The following is a 22836-nucleotide window of genomic DNA, read 5'->3' as shown; positions in this document are numbered from 1 at the left end:
GGGGTTAATAAATTGGTAATGAGGGAATTTGTGTGTGTTTTTTATTTCAAATAAAGGATTTTTTCGGGTGTGTGTGTTTTTTTACTGTAACTTACAGATTAATCATGGAAGGTGTCTCATAGACGCCTGACATGATTAATCTAGGACTTATTGGCAGCTATGGGCTGCCAATAACTCCTTATTACCCCGATTTGCCAACGGCACCAGGGCAAATCGGGAAGAGCCGGGTACAGCCCCAGAACTGTCGCATATAATGTATGCGGCAATTCTGGGCGGCTGCTGACTGATATTGTTAGGGTGGGGGGCTCCCCATAACGTGGAGCTCCCCATCCTGAGAATACCAGCCTTCAGCCGTATGGCTTTATCTGGCTGGCATTAAAATTGGGGGGAACCGCACGCCGTTTTTTTTTAATTATTTATTTATTTATTTTACTGCACAGTATAGACACGCCCACCGGCTGCTGTGATTGGGTGCAGTGTGACACCTGTCACTCAGCGTGGGGGCGTGTCTCACTGTAACCAATCATAGGCGCCGGTGGGCGGGGAAAGCAGGGAATACGAGATTGTTTAATGGGCGGCTGGCTTTTTCAAAATAGTAAAAGCCGCCGCAGCAGTGTGAATGCCGTGCAGCGCTGCGCCGGAGATCGGGGAACGGTAAGTATGAGAGAGGGGGGGAAACTGACCGACAGACTGTGAGAGAGGGACAGACAGACAGAGAGACCGACAGAGAGACAGAGAGACTGACCGACGGACTCAGGGAGATTGACCGACATACACAGAAATAGAAAGAATAGCCGACATCACTAGAAATAAAAACACCAAACGGACACGGACTATAGGTATATGCATACGTGTTTACTAACGTGTGTGCACATACCCATAGACTTTCATTGTGTCCACGTGTGCGTGCTCCGTGCAGATAACGGACATGCATCCGTGCCAAACGCAAACACATACGGATCACGGACACGCACACACGGACATAATGAAATAACGGACGTGTGACCACAATCATAGATTAACATTGGTGCACGTTTGGCCGTGTCTCCGGTATATACGGAAACGGACCAAACACGCACGTGTATCACGGACGTGTGAAGGGGGCCCCAGGCTGTGTAAGGGCTATTTGACTAAGAAGGAGAGTAATAGGGTGCTACGCCAGATGACCTGGCCTCCACAGTCACCAGACATAAACCCAATCAAGATGGTTTGGGGTAAGCTGGACCGCAGAGTGAAGGCAAAAGGGCCAACTAGTGCTAAGCATCTCTGGGAACTCCCTCAAGACTGTTCGAAGACCATTTCCGGTGACTACCTCTTGAAGCTTTTTTGTTAAGTATTTTATTCCACATGTGTTAATTCATAGTTTTGATGCCTTCAATGTGAATCTACAATTTTCAGAGTCATGAAAATAAAGAAAACTCTTTGAATGAGAAGGTGTGACCAAACTTTTTGGTCTGTACTGTATATACACACACACACACACACACTATATATATATATATATATATATATATATATATATATATATATACACACACACATATATACTGTATATACAAGTGCATCTCAATAAATTACGATATCATGTTTCAGTAAGTCAATACAAAAATGGAAACGCATATAATAAATAGAGTCATTACACACAGAGGGATCTATTTCAAGTGTTTATTTTGGTTAATGTTGATGATTATGGCTTACAGCCAATGAAAACCCAAAAGTCATTATCTCAGAAAATTAGAATAATTAACACAAAACACCTGCAAAGGTATTCTTATGGTTTAAAATGGTCCCTTAGTCTGCATCAGTAGGCTACACAATCATGGGGAAGACTGCTGACTTGACAGATGTCCAGAATGTAGTCATTGTCACACTCCACAAGGAGGGTAAGCCACAAAAGGTCATTGCTAAAGAAGCTGTCTGTTCACAGAGTGCTGTATCCAAGCATATTAATGGAAAGTTGAGTGGAATGAGAGTGTGCTAGAAAAAGGTGAACAAGCAACCAGGATAACCGCAGCCTTGATAGGATTGTTAAGAAAGGGACATTCAAAAATTTGGGGGCTATTCACAAGGAGTGGACTGATGCTGGTGTCAGTGCTTCAATATTCACCACACACAGATGTATCCAGGACATGGGCTCCACGTGTCACATTCCTTTTGTCAAGCCACTCATGACCAATAGACAATGCCAGAAGCGTCTAACCTGGGCCAAGGAGAAAAAGAACTGCACTGTTGCTCAGTGGTCCAAGGTGTTGTTTTCAAATGAAAGTAAACTTTGCATTTCATTTGGAAATCAAGGTCCCAGAATCTGGAGGAAGAGTGGAGAGGTCACAATCCAAGCTGCTTGAAGTCTAGTGTGAAGTTTCTACAATCAGTGATGGTTTGGGGAGCCATGTCATCTGCTGGTGTAGGACCACTGTGTTTTATATAAAGACCAAAGTTAGCGCAGCCATCTACCAGGAAATTTTACAGCACATCATGTGTGCTGCCGACAAGCTTTTTGGAGATCGAAATTTAATTTTCCAGTGGGACTTGGCACCTGTCCACACTGACAAAAGTACCAATACCTGGTATAATAACCACAGTTTCACTGTGTTTGATTGGCCAGCAAACTCGCCTGACCTAAACTCCATTGAGATTCTTTGGGGTATTGTCAAGAGGAAAATGAGAGACACCAGATCCAACAATGCAGACGAGCTGAAGGCAGCTATCAAAGCAACATGGGCTTCCATAACACCTCAGCAGTGCCACAGGCTGATCGCCTCCGTGCCACGCTGCATTGATGCAGTAATTCATGCAAAAGGAGCCCCAACCAAGTATTCAGTACATCTACTGTACAGACTTTTCAGTAGGCGCCAACATTTCTGAGTTTAAAATCATTTTTTCAGTTGGTCTTATATAATATTTTAATTTTTTGAGATAATGACTTTTGGGTTTTCATTGGCTGTAAGCCATAATCATCAACATTAACAGAAATAAAGACTTGAAATAGATCCCTCTGTGTGTAATGACTCTACAGTATATAATATATGTGTATCACTATTTGTATTGAATTACTGAAATAAATTAACCTTTTGGGGATATTCTAATTTATTGAGATGCACTTGTGTTTTTTTTATTTATCTTTCCATGACGTTACAAAACATATAACAAGTTGCTAGATTACACTAGCTGGGGAAACAATATCGCTGAACCATGGAAAGAAAGTTTCCATTAAAGGGATTTTCCCACTAACAAAGTTAATTTTAATCAATACATCTTGGAATAATTAAGTTCCACAATTTGATGTCTTTAAAAAAAATGTTCCTGTGCTGAGATAATCCTATATACAGTATGTGTCCCTGCTATGTACTGTGTAATGGCAGTGTCTGACATACAGGGAGGGATATGGTCTGATTATAGCACATCTTCTTGGCCAGGGTGGATGCAAGAGTGAATAGAGATAGCACAGCATGGGATCACAAAGAATTCTTTCTTTGATGTAAAACATTTTTTTAAAAACAGGCAGGAAGATGCTTTACTTAACAAAAAGAACCTGCTGTGATGTCTGTATACCTATTTGCTGCCTCTCCAGCACAGGAGCTGTGGTATGATCAGACCATGTCCCTGTACGGTCAGACACGGCCATTACACAGTACATAGCAGGGGCACATTTGTAAAATTATTTGAGGACAGAAGTATATACCGTATATTATTTTTTTTTAGACATATCCATTTGCGCAAACTATTATTATTCCAACATCTATTGATTAAAATCAACTTTAAAATGAACTTTTTTTGTGGGGAAAACCCTTTTAAGATAATGAGATATGCATGGTTTGGTAGAATGATTACACATAGTACTACCATTTTGTGCACATGCCAAAACAACACAGCAAATATATAAAAATGTAAAACAACCATCACAGAATTTTTTCTCATATGGGATTCCATCTTCTGGGCCAAATCCCTGTAAAATGAAAGCAAAAAATGTCTTATTTTATTGGACTATTATAGAAATAAGCATATGTGCACTATAAGGTGACAGTGACACATCAATGCTTTATTACACAATGTTATGATCAACACCATTTTCGCGAGCCTCCAGCCATAGACTATTGACCTGGACATTGATCAGGAGTTCCACAAATTGAACTACCCAACTTTAGTAACAATTTTTCCAGTTTACCATTTCCAATGGATCATCATATTCAGTTATGGTGTAAATTTCAGGACCAATGTCATCAAGTAGCAGGTGAATTAAAGGGAACCTGTCAGCAGATTTGGCGACTATAAGCTGTGGCCACCACCAGTGGGCTCTTATATACAGCATTCTAGAATACTGTATATAAGAGTCCAGGCCACTGTTCAGAACGTAAAAATCCCTTTATAATACTCACTTAAGGGGTGATGCAGTGCAGACTAGTTGGATGGGTGTCTCCGTTCTCTGGTACTGGTGCCTCCTCTTTCGGCCATCTATGTCCTCCTTGTTCTGAAGCCTGGAAGCATGACGTGTCTTACGCCATGCAAACTAGCCGGCATTGAGGTTCTGCACAGGCGCACTTTGATCTGCCCTGAGCAGGGCAGATCAAAGTATTGTAGTGTGCAGGACCTCAATGCCGGCTAGTTTGCATCATGCCGCTCGTCATACAGCATGTTAGAATACTGTATATAAGAGCCCAATGGTGGTGGCCGCAGCTTATAGTCACCAAATCTGGTGACAGGTTCCCTTTAACCTACTTTCTGCTAGTTGGTTTATTAGATAACAAAAAAGATAGGACATGTAGGGCCTGATTCATAATGGCCTTTGTGTCTTTTTTCTCTAGCTTTTATTGCTTTTCACTTTTTTTTTGTTTGTGCCTTATTTTTCTTACACTACACACCTTTTTGAAGTATATTTTATATGTGTTTCCTTGTTTTTTTATGTTTGTCATTGTTTGGCGGCTGTTTTCGAGTGATTCATCAATTGCGAATTTTTAAAAAGTCACAAAATGTTTGTGTAAAAGTACTCCAGTCTCTTCCTGGAGTCATTTTATGTATATTTTAAATTTTAGCAAAACTTTTTAGGACATTATAGTGGAAATGGGCCACTACAGTGACTGTTTACTGTTGATTATGTGGGCACTGTGCGTTTTATAACAAAATGGGTTAAGAAGTCAAACATATTTTAATACAGATCTTCATACCATATTACCAGTATATAAAGATAACCAGCAGCTGCCTGTAGCTCACACTGGATGGATCTTAATAGTTTATTGCTTACTGTGATATTAGTGAGTTTTATGTGTAACAGAAAGGAGTAAGGTCCTAAGATTCCCCTAGAGGTGGCTTTTGGCCTCCAGTATGTATAGGCAAGAGCTACAGTAGTTATGCAACAGCAATGGTTAGACAAGTGGTGCAACCAAAAACATTTGTGCAACTTTTCTGCAGGTCTGAAGCTGTAATTTGGCTGTAACACAAAACAACAACCAAAATGCTGCAAGTCACATGAACATCCATATTAGAATGAAGTCTATAAGGCAAAGTCATATGTGAACGCAACTGACAATCCATGGGATAAGAAAAATAGACAAGCAAGAGCTATTATCAACCTATTAGTGGAAGATTCTCAATTAATACACATAAGGAATGAGGATACAGCTCAGGGAATGTGGGAGGCATTAAGAAAGCTACATCATAGTATCATAGTTTTTAAGGTTGAAGGGAGACTCTAAGGGCGGCTTTGCACGTTGCAACATCACACGTACGATGCCGGTGGGGTCAAATCGAAAGTGACGCACATCCGGCGTCACTTTCGACATCGTAGTATATAAATCCTAGATGATACGATTAACGAGCGCAAAAGCGTCGTTATCGTACCATCGGTGTTAGGTCCGACTTTTTCATAATTACGCTGCCGCGACAGGTACGATGTTGTTCCTCATTCCTGCGGCAGCACACATCGCTGTGTGTGAAGTCGCAGGAGCGAGGAGCATCACCTTACCTGCCGCCGCCGGCTATATGGAAGGAAGAAGGTGGGCGGGATGTTTACATCCTGCTCATCTCCGCCCCTCCACTTTGATTGGCCGCCTGCCGTGTGACATCGCTGTGACGTTGTACGACCCGCCCCCTTAGGAGGGAGGCGGAACGCCGGCCACAGCGACGTCGCAGGATGGGTGAGTGCATGTGAAGCCGGCGTAGCGATAATGTTCGCTATGCCAGGAATCACAATATATCGCTGCTACGACGGGGGCGGGGACTATCGCGTGCGACATCGCAGCATCGGCTTGTGATGTCGCAACGTGCAAAGCCCGCCTAAGTCCATCTAGTTCAATCCGTAGCCTAACATGTTGATCCAGAGGAAGGCAAAAAAAAAAACCAATGTAGCAAACAAGCTCCAATGGGGAAAAAATTTCCTTCCTGACTCCACATCCGTCAATCAGACTAGTTCCCTGGATCAACACCCTGTCATAAAATCTAATATACATAACTGGTAATATTACATTTTTCAAGAAAGGCGTCCAGGCTCTGCTTAAATGTTAGTAGTGAATCACTCATTACAACATCATGCGGCAGAGAGTTCCATAGTCTCACTGCTCTTACAGTAAAGAATCCTCGTCTGTGATTATGATTAAACCTTCTTTCCTCAAGACGTAGCGGATGCCCCCGTGTTCCAGTCGCAGGCCTAGGTGTAAAAAGATCTTTGGAAAGGTCTCTGTACTGTCCCCTCATATATTTATACATTGTGATTAGATCCCCCCTAAGCCTTCGTTTTTCCAAACTAAATAACCCCAAGTTTAATAACCTGTCTTGGTATTGCAGCCCACCCATTCCTCTAATAATCTTGGTCACTCTTCTCTGCACCCTCTCCAGTTCAGCTATGTCCTTCTTATATATCGGTGACCAGAATTGTACACAGTATTCTAAGTGCGGTCTTGTGACTTGTACAGAGGTAGAACTATATTTTTTTCATGAACACTTATACCTCTTTTAATACATCCCATTATTTTATTAGCCCTGGCAGCAGCTGCCTGACACTGTCCACTAAAGTGAAGTTTACCATCCACCCATACACCCAAGTCTTTTTCTGTGTCTGTTTTACCCAGTGTTCTACAATTAAGTACATAATTATAAATTTTATTTCCTCTACCCAAGTGCATGACCTTACATTTATCTACATTAAACTTCAATTGCCACTTCTCAGCCCAATCCTCCAAAGACTCAGCTTAAATCACAAGTTATTTCTGCTAAGAAAGCTTTACAGTATGAGACTGAGTGCAGACAATGACATGCAGGAGCATATATTCGCTATGATGGAAGTGATATCACAGCTGAGAACAATTTGTGAAGATATTAACCCCATAGCGACGGCCTAACGTCTCAAGACGTCGGAAAAACAGGGTACTTATTCTGTTCCAACACTTTGAGACGTCAGGCCAGAAAAAGCTTGTAGCGCCCCCCAGTGACGGAAAATCTCGGGGGTTTCAGCTACCGGAGGTAGCTGAGACCCTCAAGATTATGAATCGGGGTGTTTTTTTTGGCGTATACCGCCAATCAAATAAAAAAAAAAAAAAAGTGGCAAATAATACTGATTTCTTTCTCATCTGACATGATCAAACATGTCAGATGATAAAGAAATATAAGCCCCTAGTGCACCCAAAGCCCCCGGTAACGGAGAAATCAACCCCCACCACCCCCACCCCCTCCGGACCATCCAAAATGGCGCCGACGCACGCCGAAAACTACAGCCGCCGCCGGCTCTGCATTAATTTCCCTCTGATCTGAAATGATGAAACATTTCAGATCGGAGGGAAATGTCCTCCCCGAGCCCTCCTCCGGTTCTCCAGAGCCCTCCCTCCGGAGCATTCAGGATGACGCCGAAAACTGCAGCCGCCGCCGGCTGTGCATTCATTTCCCTCTGATCTGAAATGATGAAACATTTCAGATCGGAGGGAAATGTCCTCCCCCTGAGCCCTCCTCCGGGACTCCGGAGCTCTCTGGTCCCCCGGAGCCCCATCCGGTTCTCCAGAGCGCTCCCCCTCCCCCTCCGGAGCATGCAAGATGGCGACGCGCACAGTAGCGCGTGGCCCGCATTCATCCTCCTTCCCTCATTTCTGTCGCATGTGACATGTCACATGCGACAGAAAAGTCGTCCCTAGGTCCTGCCAGGTCTCCCGCCGTCAGCCCCCAGTCTTCCTCGGTACCTGGCTGCTGCTCTGGTCCCCGCGATCACTCCGCCTCCCTCTGAAAAGCTGGAGGTGCATGCGCAGATAGCGGCTGTCAGCTGTCTCCTTGCAAGCAGGGACGCTGAGCTCACTACCGCTAAAACTGCTGTACTGTGGACCGGGGGAGTGTGAGTGCAGAAATCTGCAGCCACACTCCTCACATGGAGGGACTGCTGTTCCAGAAAATGGGGGGTACGTTCTCTCAGTGTGCCCGTCATATTCTGGAATGAGGTTACTGCAGGTCACTCTGCCCTAGGTTGGACCGGGGCAGTGTTAGTGCAGTATTCTCAGATTATTGCACCCACACTGCTCACAGGAAGAGCTTGCTCTTCCAGAAAATGGGGAATACGTTCCCTGAGCATGCCCCCCATATTCTAGAAAGTCTAGAACCTCCAAAATGGATTACGGCGGACCGGAATTTTTTTTATTTTCAATAAATTGGTGAAAGAGGGAATGTTTTGGGGAGTGTTTTTTCAAATAAATTTTTTTTGTCTTTATTTTTTTTCTATTACTGACTGGGTTGGTGATGTCGGGTATTTAGATGACGTGGGTGTTTAGATGCTGTGACATCTCTAACCTCTGGGCTTGCTGCCAGGTGACATTACACATCAAGCATCAACCCCATTTATTACCCCGTTTGCCACTGCTCCAGGGCAACGGGATGAGCTGGGGCGAAGCGCCAGAATTGGCGCATCTATTGGATGCGCCACTTCTGGGGCGGCTGCAGCCTGCTATTATTAGGTTGAGAAAGGCCAAATAACTAGGGCCCTTCCCACCCTGATAATACCAGGCCACAGGTGTCTGATTTACCTTGGCTGGTAATCCAATTTGAGGGGTATCCCACTTTTTTTTTTTAATCATTTATAAATAATTATAAAAAACAGCTTGAGGTGACCTCCAAATTGGATCACCAGCCAAGGTGAAGCTGCCAGCTGTGGTCTATGGGCTGCAACCGTCTGCTTTACCCCAGCTGGCTATCAAAAATAGGGGGGACCCCACATCATTTTTTTAATTATTTATTTATATTTGGGCTAACTACAAGGCACAACACAATGAAAGTCACTAACGGGCACCAGCTTAGAATATGCAGGGGGTAGGACATTATATATGTGTTAGACATCTATCCATCCATCCATCGATCCTAGCTCTTTAGGCTATGTGCCCACAATCAGGATTTGCAGCGTTTTGGATGCAGAGCGTTTTCACTGCGTCCATAACGCTGCGTTGTGCAGTACAAGCACAGAGGAAGGATTTTTAGAAATCTCCTGCCCACGTCACTTTCTTTTCTCTGCAGCATAAACTGACCTGCGGTGCGGCTTCCTGAGCAGCAGCATGTAAATTTATGCTGCAGAGAATAAAGTGTTCTTTGGAGGAAGAATAAAGTCTGCAGCGGTTTGAACCCGGAGTGTATACACAGGTAGCTGCGTTCTCCCGTGGACAACACTCACATCTCTGCAAGAAGGCTGGCACTGCATCCTAGACAGTGTCGCCAGATTGTGGGCACATAGCCTAAAATTGAGAAATTTGGCGCAACAGCAACATTTTTGTGAAGTACCTGTAGATTCAAAATTCTCACTATACCCCTGAATAAAGTGCTTGAAGGGTCTAGTTTCCAAAATGGGGTCACTTGTGGAGGTTTTTGCTGTATAGGTGACATAGGGGCCCTGCAAATGCGACATGGTGCCCACAATTTGTTTCAACTTTTACAAAATTCAAATCATGCTCCTTCCGTTCCGAACCCTACTGTTTGTCCAAACAGGGCTTTTTTCACCACATATGGGGTATCGCCGCGCTCATAAGAAATTGGATAACAAACTGTGTGCTCCATTTTTTGGTATTTCCTCTTGAAAAAGTGAGGAATTTTGTGCTAAAGCAACATTTTTCTGAAAAAAAAACAAAATTTTCAATATGACTACCTAAGGTTATGAAATTATATGAAGTATCTGTGGGTTCAAATGCACACTATACCCCTAGATAAAATCCTTGAGGGGTCTAGTTTCCAGAATGGGGTCACTTGTGGGGGAGCTCCACTGTTTAGGCAAGTCAGGGGGTCACCAAACGCTACATGGCGTTCGCTAATAATTCCTGCCAATTTTGCAGTCAAATGGTGCTCCTTTCCTTTCGAGCCTTGCTATGCACCCAAACAGTTGATTTCCACCACATATGATGTATCACCGAACTCAGGAGAAATTGCACAATACATTTTATAGTGCATTTTTTTCCTGTTACCTTTGTGAAAAAAAAGTTACTTGGTTAATAATTTAGTTTAGTATAGTATATATCCCTGTCTACATATTTAGACAGGGATATATACTATATTCTTTCCACAATATCATTAAGGCCATTGGGATACAATGTTTAAAGACGGTAAATCCAATATGTCTCTTTGCAATTAAACAAAGAGTTTCTATTGATAGTTTCCACAGGTATCTGTTCTAGAGGTGTCACGATTATATTAAAATGCTTATCATGCTTGAGTAATATATGTCTCGATAAACTATGTTTTAAAAACCCATTTTTTGCTCTATTTCTGTGTCCGTTCCTACGAGCACGTAGAGTCTGTGTAGTGAGTGTTTGTTTTTTATTATATACCTTGCAGGGAATCACCTGACAACTAGGCTGCAAAGTCAGTATTTTCCTTATTGCGCTTTAAGGCTATGTGCCCACGCTGCGGAAAATGCGCAGATTTTGCCGCGGATTCCTCGCGGAAATGCCGCGGATTTTTTAGAAATCTGCAGCACAGCTACTCCCCAGCCATTTCTATGGCATTTGGGAAATGCTGTGCCCACGCTGCAGGTTTTTCCGCAGCGGAAATCATGCGGATTTCCGTGCGGAAAAATCTGCAGCATGTTAATTATTGTTGCGGATTTACCTGCGGATTTTGCCTATTCAATTGAATGTAAAAAAAAAACAAAAAAAAAAAAAAAACGCAAAATCCGCAACGAAATCTGCACAAAATCAGCACCTATGAAAAGGTGCGGATTCCGGGGGAATGCTGCGGATTTAGCTGCAGAAAAATCCGCAGATACAGAGTCCCGTGGGCACATAGCCTAAAAGTCTTATGTAGATTCCGTGAATAATTATTTCCATGCATAATATTATAAGACTGTTACATACTTTTACTGAACTCACCCATATTCCATTGCAATTTGAATCCTGTAGAGAATCCCAGTCTTTTGGCCTAAATAAAATGATAAAAAATATATCTATAGATCATTTTTTAACTAACTTCTCCTTTTGTTGCTTATGTAAAACATTCTGGTTATTGACAGCAGCGCTGTGACGCTGTTTTTTTCCTTGTTAAATCAAAGTAATTTCTTAAATCGGTGTCTTTGGATATCATTAGCATAATAACCTGTGAAATCGGACCATCTGCTATATAACTGAATGGACTCTGGCTTGTCATTTTAATAATGTATTGTAACAAAAGAAAAAGGATGAAAGGATAAACCCATCACAGCTCCATGATACATAGCCAAAATCATTTGAAAAAGGCCGCACAAGATAAACGTCTTTGAGAGAAGCAATTTTCACAACAGAAATTAAAATTTTTCTTAGGCCTTATTCAGACGTTCACTTTTTCTCATACATGACTGATTTTCATAAGTGTGCTTGATTAGGTATTTATCAAACTTGCCCCAGGAAGAAGCCGACTTGCGAAACCCACTGTCAGTTAGAAGATGGCATACCGCGTGTTTGATATACTTTGTGTGATTTTAACTCATTATACTTGAGAGTATAATAAAAAACCCAAATGAAAGCAAATTGTCTGTCTGTGCTGCTCTTCAACCAGTTGTTTTTAGGTGAAATTCATGGAATTACTGCTGCCCGTGAATGCTTGTAGAAAAAAAGAATAAAGAAAACATATTTGATAATGCCACATCAGTAAAGTTTGATCTATTAAAATATACAATAAACACTGGCAAATTCTGTAAAGCAAAAAAAAAAAATCGAAATGAGAAAATTATTATTTTAAAGAAGTTGTCCACTACGTAAACATTGATGAACTATGCATAAGATAGATCATCAATGTCTGGTCTGCCAGGATCTGACACCCTCGCTGACCAGCTGCTTCCAGTGCTGCTGGAGGCAGCCTGTGGCTGGATATGCTCAGTTTTTTAGCTGTTCCGTCTTCTGATTTTGGCTGAGTATGGCATTTTCGCCTCCTATTGATTTGAATAGGAGGCGAATGTGCGCCTAAGGATAGGTCATCAATGTTTAAGTAGTAGACAACATCCTTAATGTCTCCACAGCTCTCTTTTAAAAAATGCAATAAAAAGGTGATATGTACCCAAAATAGTATCAATGGCACCTAAAGGTCAGTGCACAAAAATCAAGCCCTCACAAAGCTCCTTTGATGGAAAAATAAAGTTATGATGACAAAAATAGTAGTGACACAGAGGAATATTTTTTTTAGAATTTTCTCAATTTTTTTTTTACCACTGAAAGGGAACCTATCACCAAATTTTTGCATTGTAAACCAAAACTAGCATCTTAAGAAGCGCTATGCTGCATTCTATAAAGGTGCATGTTGTCAATCATCAACGGAGGACAGTGATAGGCATGCAAAGGAGGGACAAGAGCTTCCAAATAGGACGCCCATCGGATCGGACCCAATGATTATCATGGCAGGAGATTTTATAAAGGTATTTCTGGGGTCTACAGGAGGAGTCAAGGGACAATATGCACTTTATAGAATGCAGCCCAGGCATTGATTTAGGTGCTAGCTTTGGTTTACAATGCCAAATCTGGTGACAGGTTCCCTTTAATAAAACAAATATATAATGTTAGTGCTTCATAATTGTACTGATATGGAGAATCAAGTTGCCAGGTTATTTTACCACACAACTAACGCCATATAAAGAAAACCCCAAAAAACAATGTTGTGTTCGTTTCAATATTTTATCATATGTGGAAATTAGGTAAAAATGAAAAGTATTATGCAAAGCTACAGAACTTGGCCAGCAAAACCAAGCCCTCAAGTCAACGTAAAAGTTAAAAAGCTATAGTTCTTTAAATAAATGGAATAAAAACCAAAAGCGCAAAAATGGAAGATCTATAGAAGAAAACACATAGGACATGACCCAACACAGAGGGTTATGGTGCAGCTAAGTGAGTAACTAACCTGTTGTGCTAAAATAACAACTAGAGGCACATGTATTTGGTTGAGCTGATCACTGCCAGCAGATTGTTCCTAAGGCTAGCGCCACACATCCGTGCTGCCGGCACGTGTTTGTCATTTTTTACACGTACCGGCGGCACGGAGACACTTTAACCAATGCTACCCTATTGTAGCAGGCACACACACGTAAAACCACACGGAACGTGTGTCCGTGTGCGTTTGTACGTGTGTGCTTTTTTGAAAGCGCTGACATGTCAGTGTTTTCTCCCGCAGCACGGGTGTCACACGGCCCGCACCCGCACCACACGGGTGTAGTGTGGATGCGGTCCCGTGTGACACGCACCGGAGAAACCACACATGTCAGTGAAAAATAAAAAAACATTAACTCACCTTCTCCAGCCCTCCTGTCTCTGCCGCTGCTGCCTCTTGCTGCCGACCGCCGCTCATAATTTCATTGAATATTCACTTCACTGCCTGGCAGCAGCAGCAGCGGGGAGACGGGAGGGCTGGAGACCGAGGATCAGCACCACGGACAGCAGCGCGGACATCAGGAAGGACCAGGTGAGTATAATAATTACCGGTTCTACGTGTGCTATCGCGGATAGCACACGTAGAACACACGTGTCACGCACGTACCAGAGACACGTACTTACCTGCACGCAACACGCAGGGAAAATACGTGTCTCTCGGCACGTGCGTGAATTTCACGTGAGTGTGGCAGAAGCCTAAGATGGTGCGTAGAACATACAAAGTTAAATAATACACTTGATGAAGGAGCCAGCCGAACTCCGAAACACGTAGTCGTTTACAAACACAATAAAATTTCATTGCAACCATTTATGGTGTGTAGGACCATGTCACTAACATTTGGCCACAAAATCCTGAACTTTAGATCTCAATCATTGAGACTCGTCATACTGAACAACAGTGCCAGTTCAGCAGATCGTGTTTTCTCACTTTGGATCTTCAGGATTGAAAATTGTCTGTTTCCAAAAAGGATTACGTACGTTCTTCAGTGACCCGGTCGCTCTCAGCCCTTAGCCACATTGATGCCTATTTTAGACCCATGGTAAGGTTTTAATATTAGAGAGTGTAGGTACTATCCCAACTGGGTACACCTTGGCGTTGGTGGGATAGCTTTATGCTTTTTTTGATCAAAAACAGTGTTTACTAAGTACCCTATGTTTATATGCACTATGCTTTTATTTAGTTACAGCAGGGTATGTTTTCACAATTTTTTTCCTTGGTTTCTCTTTGTCTCATGGCCAGTGTGAACATGGTCTCACAAGTTCCATGTATACCATCTCATACTCCGGCTCACTTTTTTGTTTTTATGTAGTTTTTTTGTATTCAGTACAAACAGGGAGTGGCCCCCTTCTCAGCGAGCTGGACATTTCATTCTGTGAATCCCCCTGACTGTGTGTGTCCTGTTGGGACCCGGTCGCTCTCAGCCCTTAGCCACATTGAGGCCTATTTTAGACCCATGGTAAGGTTTTAATATTAGAGAGTGTAGGTACTATCCCAACTGGGTACACCTTGGCGTTGGTGGGATAGCTTTATGCTTTTTTTGATCAAAAACAGTGTTCACTAAGTACCCTATGTTTATATGCACTATGCTTTTATTTAGTTACAGCAGGGTATGTTTTCACAAAATTTTTTTCCTTGGTTTCTCTTTGTCTCATGGCCAGTGTGAACATGGTCTCACAAGTTCCATGTATACCATCTCATACTCCGGCTCACTTTTTTGTTTTTCTGAGGTAATTTGGGGGCTTTATGAAATGGGACTTTTTCTTTTTCATTAACATGATATACCTGAAAATGAATGTCTTCTTTCTGAAAAACATTTGACATATTGTTTAATTGATTAGAAAAAAAAGAAGTGAAATAGGTGTTGTGTTTATTATTCCAGCGAAATGATTCATGCTGTTTACATGGTTTCATAAGAAAAAAAGAACAAAATGTGCAGAGATAAAGCCAGTCCTTGGACTTCAATGCCATCCCTGTGTATGTGTAACGTGTAACCTTAATATAAAGCCTTGTTGTACCAAAAGCTGAACATAGTGCAGAACGAGGGCATGAAGGTGCCTACATTCATGACAAGCTCTGAGATTTTTCATGTTATTGATTTAGGTTGTGTTTCGCAACACATTGTTCACTTTCATTGCTTGGTTATATGCAAACAACAAAGGTCCGTTAACACAGACTGACCAATGGGACTGTACCGCCCCGCGCTCGGCTGCAGACTAGCTGCTCGGGTCCGGGTTCGTTGGTGGGTGGCTCGAGCGCCTCCGGACCCGGGGTCACTTTGCTCTGAAAGGGGATGCTGGTGCTTTTGGTGGGGTTAGGTAGGTGCACGGCCGGAGCCGCGCTTGAGTTCGTGACGCCACCCATGGGATGTGGTGAAGGTAGACACCACCGCTGCAGTTACGGGGCTCCCAGGGGAGATGGTAGTGCAGCAAGTTGTTAACCCCTCTGTGGGCAGGGATGGTGGCCCCGGGACCCGTTGGGTGTAGCTGTGCGGTGCAGGGCAGTGCGCGGCCGGATGGCACTGTTGTACTCACTGTTATTGACACACACAAGTCTCTGGTAAACCAAGTTGATGGTGGTACCCGGTTCGGTGGTCTTGGCCTTTCTCCTGCACCGTGTTGTGTATTTGGGCTGCCTGCTCTTCAGCAATGGGAGTCCGCTCCTCGGCTTTGTGGATGTCAGGAGAGCCCTTTTGCCCACAGACGCTGGCCCATGGGATCTTTCTACCTGTGCAGTGGCTTTCTATCCCCCTCGTTGGGCTGTTGTCTTCAGTCGGGACTTGGGTGGGAAACGACCTATAGTCCAGACTGCAATCAGTTAATTAACTCAGTCCAGTAGATTCTGGACCTCGTTTCAGGGTCTGAGTACCCCCCTGTGTGCTCCGGTTTCCAAGTCGGTTCCCCGGGTCGGTACCGGCGGGCCACTACCCTGTCCCGCTCCACCACGGTTCCACTGAGCTGTCTTCCCGGCTCCTGCAGGCTAAGCCACCATATGCCTTTTAGCCAAAGATGCAACCCCGGCACCTGTCAGACTCCTCCACTCAACACTCCAAACTCAAACTCTCTGACTAACTGACTACTTGTTTCCTGCCTCAGGCCCTCTGAACTTCTCGGTGGGCGTGGCCAACCACCTGGCTCTGCCCCCTGGTGTGTCCATTAAGCACTGAGGGAGGTGACTAGGGTTTAATGGTTGGCTGATGACACCTTTTTGGGGGACAAGTGTAGTGCGGGGGTCTATCTGTGACTACCTGGCTAGTCCAGGGCATCACAGTATGATACTTCCATAATCTTACCAACTGACAGTGGTTTCAATGCCTATACCCAGGCAGACCAGAGCAAACAGAGAGATCTATATAAGGCCCCCTTCACACATCAGGGATTCTGGTACATAAGTTCCTGTTTTTATATGTACCAGAATCACGGATATATGCAGACCAATTAAAATCAATGAGTCTGAGCACACATCAGTGATTTCTCACTGACCGTGTTTCCATGCAGTGCACATGCGTATCTGTGTGTTCTGCACGGAGACAAGTCAGTTTTTCTCTTGCATCACTGATGTCACACGTACCAGAAAAAACATGTATCTTTGAAATAAAATGAATTTTATACTCACCTGTCTCCAGCGATCTTGTCTCCGACCACTGCTGCCTGCTGCTTCCAGGCCACTAATTATGCTCATTAATATTCACTGCACTGGATATCCGGAAGTAACAGCAGCGGGGAGAAAGCAGCGGCCGGAGACAGCAGAGCTGGAGACATCAGCACCACGGAGAGCAGCCCCGGGGACAGGTGAGTATAAGTGCCTGATCTCCGGATAGCACACGGAGAACACATGTGTGCCAAAACACGTCAGTGAAAAAGTGTGTTTTTGACTGACGTGTGAAATAGGCATAAGACTGCTCAGTATGCATTAGCTGCCAGAGTTCTCCGCAGTATGTGTCACAGTGGTCAATACGAGTGATCAACAGCTTGTTACATAGCGAGAGAATTATTAAATGAGCATTGTTAAAGCAACACTGTAACTACCCCTCTAATTTAATGCACCTTAGAGCGATGGCAAATTTTACAGATTTATACTAATTACATGGTAAATATTATTCAACCAAAATATTTTGTACGGTACACACTGTATGCATATCTATGTCTATATGTGTGGTTACATTATTTTTTCAGTAAAGTCAAGCATCACAACTGTCCCATAATATATTGATATTGATGTAATCCATTCCCATCCCAGCCAGTTTTGTCCTTTCTAACAGATCCTAATTTTTCAAATCTGATATATCCCTTTATGTGCTAAGAAATTGGAATGACAGGAAAAATACAAAAAAAAATAAAAGGAGTGATTTTATTTCTACGCGTTTCTGGAGTCTGAGCCCACTTCTTCAGGAAAGGAATCACTCTGATGCACATGGACAAATTGGTTGGTTTTTGATGCACATTCCTTTCTTGAAGAAGGGGGCTCAGACTCCTGAAATGCGTAGAAATAAAATCACTCCTTTTATTATACAAAATATTTTTTTTTTTTCCTGTCACGGGCAGTGCAGTAATACCTCCTTCTGCTCCTCCAGTCTACATTTGATATCTCAGAGGAGTGTTACAGCCTGGTTCATTGAGTTTGCTTTCTGTGTTGTGACTCTCACAACCTTAACAGGTGAGCGTGCTTAGCTTATTTCTTCTCTGGTTTTGTTGAAGGATAAGACCCTATTGCGCCTTTTGTTTTCCCGATTTCTCCTCTTCAGTAAACTTATCCTAGTGATACTGAGATTTTGTGACACATTTTACTTTATCTTAGTAATAAATTTGTGTAGCTTTTTAATGAAATTGCTAAAACATATTTTTTAGGGACCAATGAAGTTTTGAATTCGTGTTGAAGAGTGGAACAACCCTTCAAAAAAGTATTATTGTAAGGGGGAATGAAAAAATGAAATAATTCTTTTTTTTAGTCTACGATGTTGCTTTAGCTACAAATTTTTCATTTTCACAAGGGGTTGTAAAAGAAAAATGACCTCACAATAAATCGCACAAATTCTCAAAAAGGCAACAATACCCCACGTGGTTGGAAACCACTATTTTGACATTTGGCAGGACTCAGAACAAAAGGGACACCCTTAGTAGTTGGAGTGTAATTTTTTTGCTGGAATAGTTTAGTGGGTGCTATCTTGTAGAGATTGGATGTGGGATAACTTTTAACTTTGAGAATTCCACTTAAAGATTTGTGTGTGGAATGTTCTTCCTCACTGAATGCACTTGGACAATTTAATCATGAAGGTCTGCTACTTGCAGCTCACTTTGCAATGATGTCTCAGATGTTCACAATGAGAGACAAGTCTGAATATTAGATGCCAGGATAGTATGTTTAGGCCATGCACGATACTCACAAAAGCACAAGTGACTTGTCGCCTGGCGTAGCATGTTTAGGCCACACAGGCTGCTCACAGCATGAGCAACATGTGGCCTGGCATTGTCATTTTGAAATACGGATCCTGAGACACTTTGGGGAAATGAACAAATCAGTGTATCGACAAGCTTTAGTATATCTGGAATGAAGATCTGAGTGGTCTGGCTCCCACTCTAATGGGGTGGCCATGTATATTACGCCTCCCCACACTATAATCCTGAGAGTAGGACTGGTGAGACTCATGAAGGCATCTTCATGGTGTTGTCCATGTAGTCTCCAGATCAATCTTTGGCTATCATTGCATCCAAAACAAAAGCGGAACTCATCACTGCAGTATATAGACCTCCATTCTAACCTCTATAGCCATCTTGCTTTGCACCATGATAACATTTGAGACTAGTGGCATGAGGTCAATAAATTACCTGTAGCTGTACTAATCGCTTGTAGCTCAATGTTGTTCAAATGCCTTCTGATGGTTTGTGCACAAAGTGTTTGATGCCTAAAGGTTGGAATGTGCCATCCAATTTCACTTGCAGGAAATGGATCAATCGAGGAACCAATAGTGCTGCCATTTCCCCAAAGTGTCCCATGAGTTGTTTTTCAACATGACAATGCAAGTCTGCACATTGGTCATGCTACTCTAAGCAGACTATACGTGCTACCATGGCCAGCAGCATCTCTGAACTTGACTTATCACACATTGAACTCATCGGACCGTACATTGGTTAGCAGAAGCAAAGGGAGGTGCCAGCAGTGGATCTTGATGTTTTGCTTGCAGAAGGTCATTCAGCATGGCAGATGATTCCTCAAACATATAGAAATAACCTGCTTAACTATTAGCATGCAAAGGCATGTATGTGTGTGTATTTCTGCATGTGGTGCTCATCCTCAACACTGAATAAATGAAGATGTTTTGAAATTTTTTTTCCTTTATTTTGTCATTTCTTTACTAGTAATATGTCTATACATCCTGTATTTTCCATAACTCCACAGCTTTTCCTTGTTGGTGTTGCAATTTCAATGTTGATGAGTGTATATTAAATCTTTTCCAAGAGCATTATATGAGTATAAATCCGCTCAGTGTCTTCTGCTACACCGGTAGAACAGCACAATCCACAGCTTTGTTCTAAATTTTAAATAACCTCAGAAGCCACTCTTTTTTGCCAGCTTTACAAACCTTGTGAGGTGGCTTACGACCGTAAATAAAGTATGCATATGACGCACCCCAGGTCCTTGGTGTACTTGGTCCTGAGCCTTAAATCACGGAGACGTATCACGGGTGGCCGGTGCCCAGTTCCATGACCCTGGGGGTCGCTTACAGAAAGGGGAAAAATAAAAAAAAGGAAAACCAAAATGTTTTCATGACACCACTATCGGTATGCGACTATGTGGTGAAAGCCGCTGCTGCAAAGTCTCTCACTACTGGGGCTGGTGGTATTGAGCAGCTTGGATATTATGGCTCTCCACAAGTAGAGCTAGGCCCAGGGGAGGATGATGGTGGTTGTAGTATGGTGGAAGCTGGTGATGCAGTAGTGTAGGAAGAATTCAGACAACACAGGTGCTGCGGTTTAACTTGTGCTTTACTCACTGGTTCGAAGTAGCTGCAACCCGTCTGGTGCTGGTCTCTACCAATCTGGGCCTCAGGTAATCAGGTATTCCTTTGATCCCAGTGCCGGTGTGGTGACCTGGTGAGCTTTACTTCCATGCACCCGTCTGCAGTTGGTGGATCCCCGTGGCCTGAAGCATTTTGGGGTCCCTTCCTGTTGTCACAGTCTTGGCCTGTATGGCAGGCAGCTTGAACATCTCTTGGGTCGGACCTCTGTCCCCATTCCCGGTTTCCCTCTTTGCTGCTGTGTCCCGGACGCTAACGTTGGTGAGGAACCCTGATGATTCCCTCACCGGGCAGATTTATCAGATGAACTTGAAGTGTCTTCCTGAACTGGGGCTTTGCACCTCGCCGGTGCTCGGTCCCGTGAGTACTCACACCGTACTCTCCCGGGCAACCGTACTCCTTTAGCCAAATAAGTCACTTTACACTCTCTGTCTGAGCATTGACTTCTGACTGACCGGATGTCTTACTGACTGAATGAATGTCTGACAAGATGTCCGTCTCCCGTCGACTGCACTGACTAACCCCCCCGTCCCAGGTTTTTGACTAGCAGATTGGATAAGTCCCGACCAATAGGTGGCCATCCATCAGATCCGTTTCTAGCCTGTTACCCAGTCTGGGGAAAAGGGCGTGGATTTGTGTGTTTGAATGGTATTAACCGGCACTGGTCTTTCAGGAATCCCGGGGTTAGCACCGCACCTGTTACTGGCTGCAATACCCTGTGGCACCTGACGCCTCAGGGGTGCCATGCATAGACCTATAGAAATAGACAATGTGCTTTTGGTTCTGACACTTTCTACAGGTGCATTTCATTGTAAACAATTTGTGCATGCCCTCACATCAACTATATTGTCCTTACTGAAATTAAAGACTATCTATTGATAATAAAGATTTAAGGTACCGTCACACATAACGAGATCGCTAGCGAGATCACAGCTGAGTCACGGTTTCCGTGACGCAGTAGCGATCCCGTTAGCGATCTTGTTATGCGTGACACCTACCAGCGATCAGGCCCCTGCTGTGAGATCTCTAGTCGTTGCAGAATGGTCCAGGCCATTTTCTTCAAAGGCGATGTCCTGCTGGGCAGGACACATCGCTGTGTTTTGACAGTGTACTGCGACCTGTATTGTTCCTGCATTGCTGGTAAGATCTGACTGTGTGACATCTCACCTGCGACCTCCCAGCGACTTACCTGCAATCCCTATCAGGTCGCATCGATTTCGGGATCGCTGGTAAGTCGTTGTGTGTGACTGAGCCGGCCCCTTTACACACTGAGACTTTCTAGCGATCCCACCAGCGATCCCAACCTGGCCGGGATCGCTACAAAGTCTCCGGTGAGCTGTCAAACAGGCAGACCTGGCCAACGACGCAACAGCGATCTGGACCTGCAGAACGACCTAGCTAGTCATTGGGGACGTTGTAAAGCAGCTTTTTGAAAAGGAAGTCGCTAACGAAGTCGCTGTAAAGTCCCCTTTACACACTGAGACTTTGCTGCACAGCGGGAAACAAAGGACCAAAGAATGGTCCTGAACGATTTGTAGCGATCAGCAACTTCACAGCAGGGGCCAGGTCGCTGATGTGTTTCACACACTGCAATGTCGCTGGGGAGGTCGCTATAACATCACAAAACCGGTGACGTTACAGCGATGTCGTTTGCGATGTTGCAGTGTGTAAAGCCACCTTAAGACATGGCTGTCTGGAAGAAAATAGATTAGTTACTGGTGTACCAGTGTTTCCTTTTTTCTCAAGATAAGCAGAGTTGCAAACAATACATTGTACTGTCAGTAATGAAGATAAACTCACATTCGCCCAGGATAAATAGACTTGTTCATGTCATTACAATCTTTTCCTCTCCAGTGATATCCTCGCAATGACTGCAGACAAGAATGAACCATCTTATCAGTGAAACAATTGGTATAAGGGTAACCATACACCTTAGATTGCTATTCACATAATGTTAGGCCACATGGGTGTGTGTTTTTTAATGTGAAAAGTAAAGCCTCTATACACATTAGATGAATTTCGGTTAAATTATGATTCAGTTTATCATTCCGCCAGTTGCTATATCGGCCGTCTCTCATACTCAGAGGAGCATTCTTTCGGTCAAGCACTCTTGTGTTCTCATTAGAGAGCCACTGGTGGTAGCTTAACTCAAGGACATGCTGGATCCTTAATCTAATCAACATATGCAATGCCGTTTCCAGGTTAGCATGTGACAGGTGTATTTTCAACTAATCTTAGGTGGTGGTTTGTGCATGGTCTAATCCCTTATCCCTTGGCTCCTACACATATTGTCGACTCAACCTATAGTTATTGGTGTGTTTGGATGATATTAGTCTAAAGCGTCTGGGGGGCTTAGGCTATATGCGCACACAGCATTTTTTCTGCACACAAACTGCAACCAAAACTACAACCACAAAACTGCACCTTGTCACAGAGAGCCTGGAAATGTAAAAAAATGCTTGTAATGCAGGTGCGTTTTTGCAGGTATTTTG

At 43.4% G+C, this 22836-nt stretch overlaps 1 protein-coding gene across 3 annotated transcripts in view; it reads right to left on the bottom strand.

Moving 5' to 3' along the window:
- The window catches only part of AOAH (acyloxyacyl hydrolase), a 201198-nt gene that overhangs the window by 64601 nt on the left and 113761 nt on the right, over nt 1–22836 (bottom strand). For 2 of the 3 annotated variants that reach the window (XM_075316585.1, XM_075316586.1), the window contains exons 8-10: nt 22145–22215; nt 11313–11361; nt 3898–3946 (exon numbers count right to left, since the gene is read on the bottom strand). In XM_075316585.1, coding sequence (XP_075172700.1) covers nt 3898–3946; nt 11313–11361; nt 22145–22215 — 169 coding nt within the window. The remainder of the gene's footprint in view (nt 1–3897; nt 3947–11312; nt 11362–22144; nt 22216–22836) is intronic. The other variant, XM_075316587.1, reaches the window with a different exon arrangement.

This window comes from Anomaloglossus baeobatrachus, chromosome 6, assembly GCF_048569485.1.
Source record: "Anomaloglossus baeobatrachus isolate aAnoBae1 chromosome 6, aAnoBae1.hap1, whole genome shotgun sequence".
Classification (NCBI taxonomy): Eukaryota; Metazoa; Chordata; class Amphibia; order Anura; family Aromobatidae; genus Anomaloglossus; species Anomaloglossus baeobatrachus.
The sequence above is the reverse complement of the archived record's forward strand: the minus strand, read 5'-3'. Positions and strand labels throughout refer to the sequence as shown.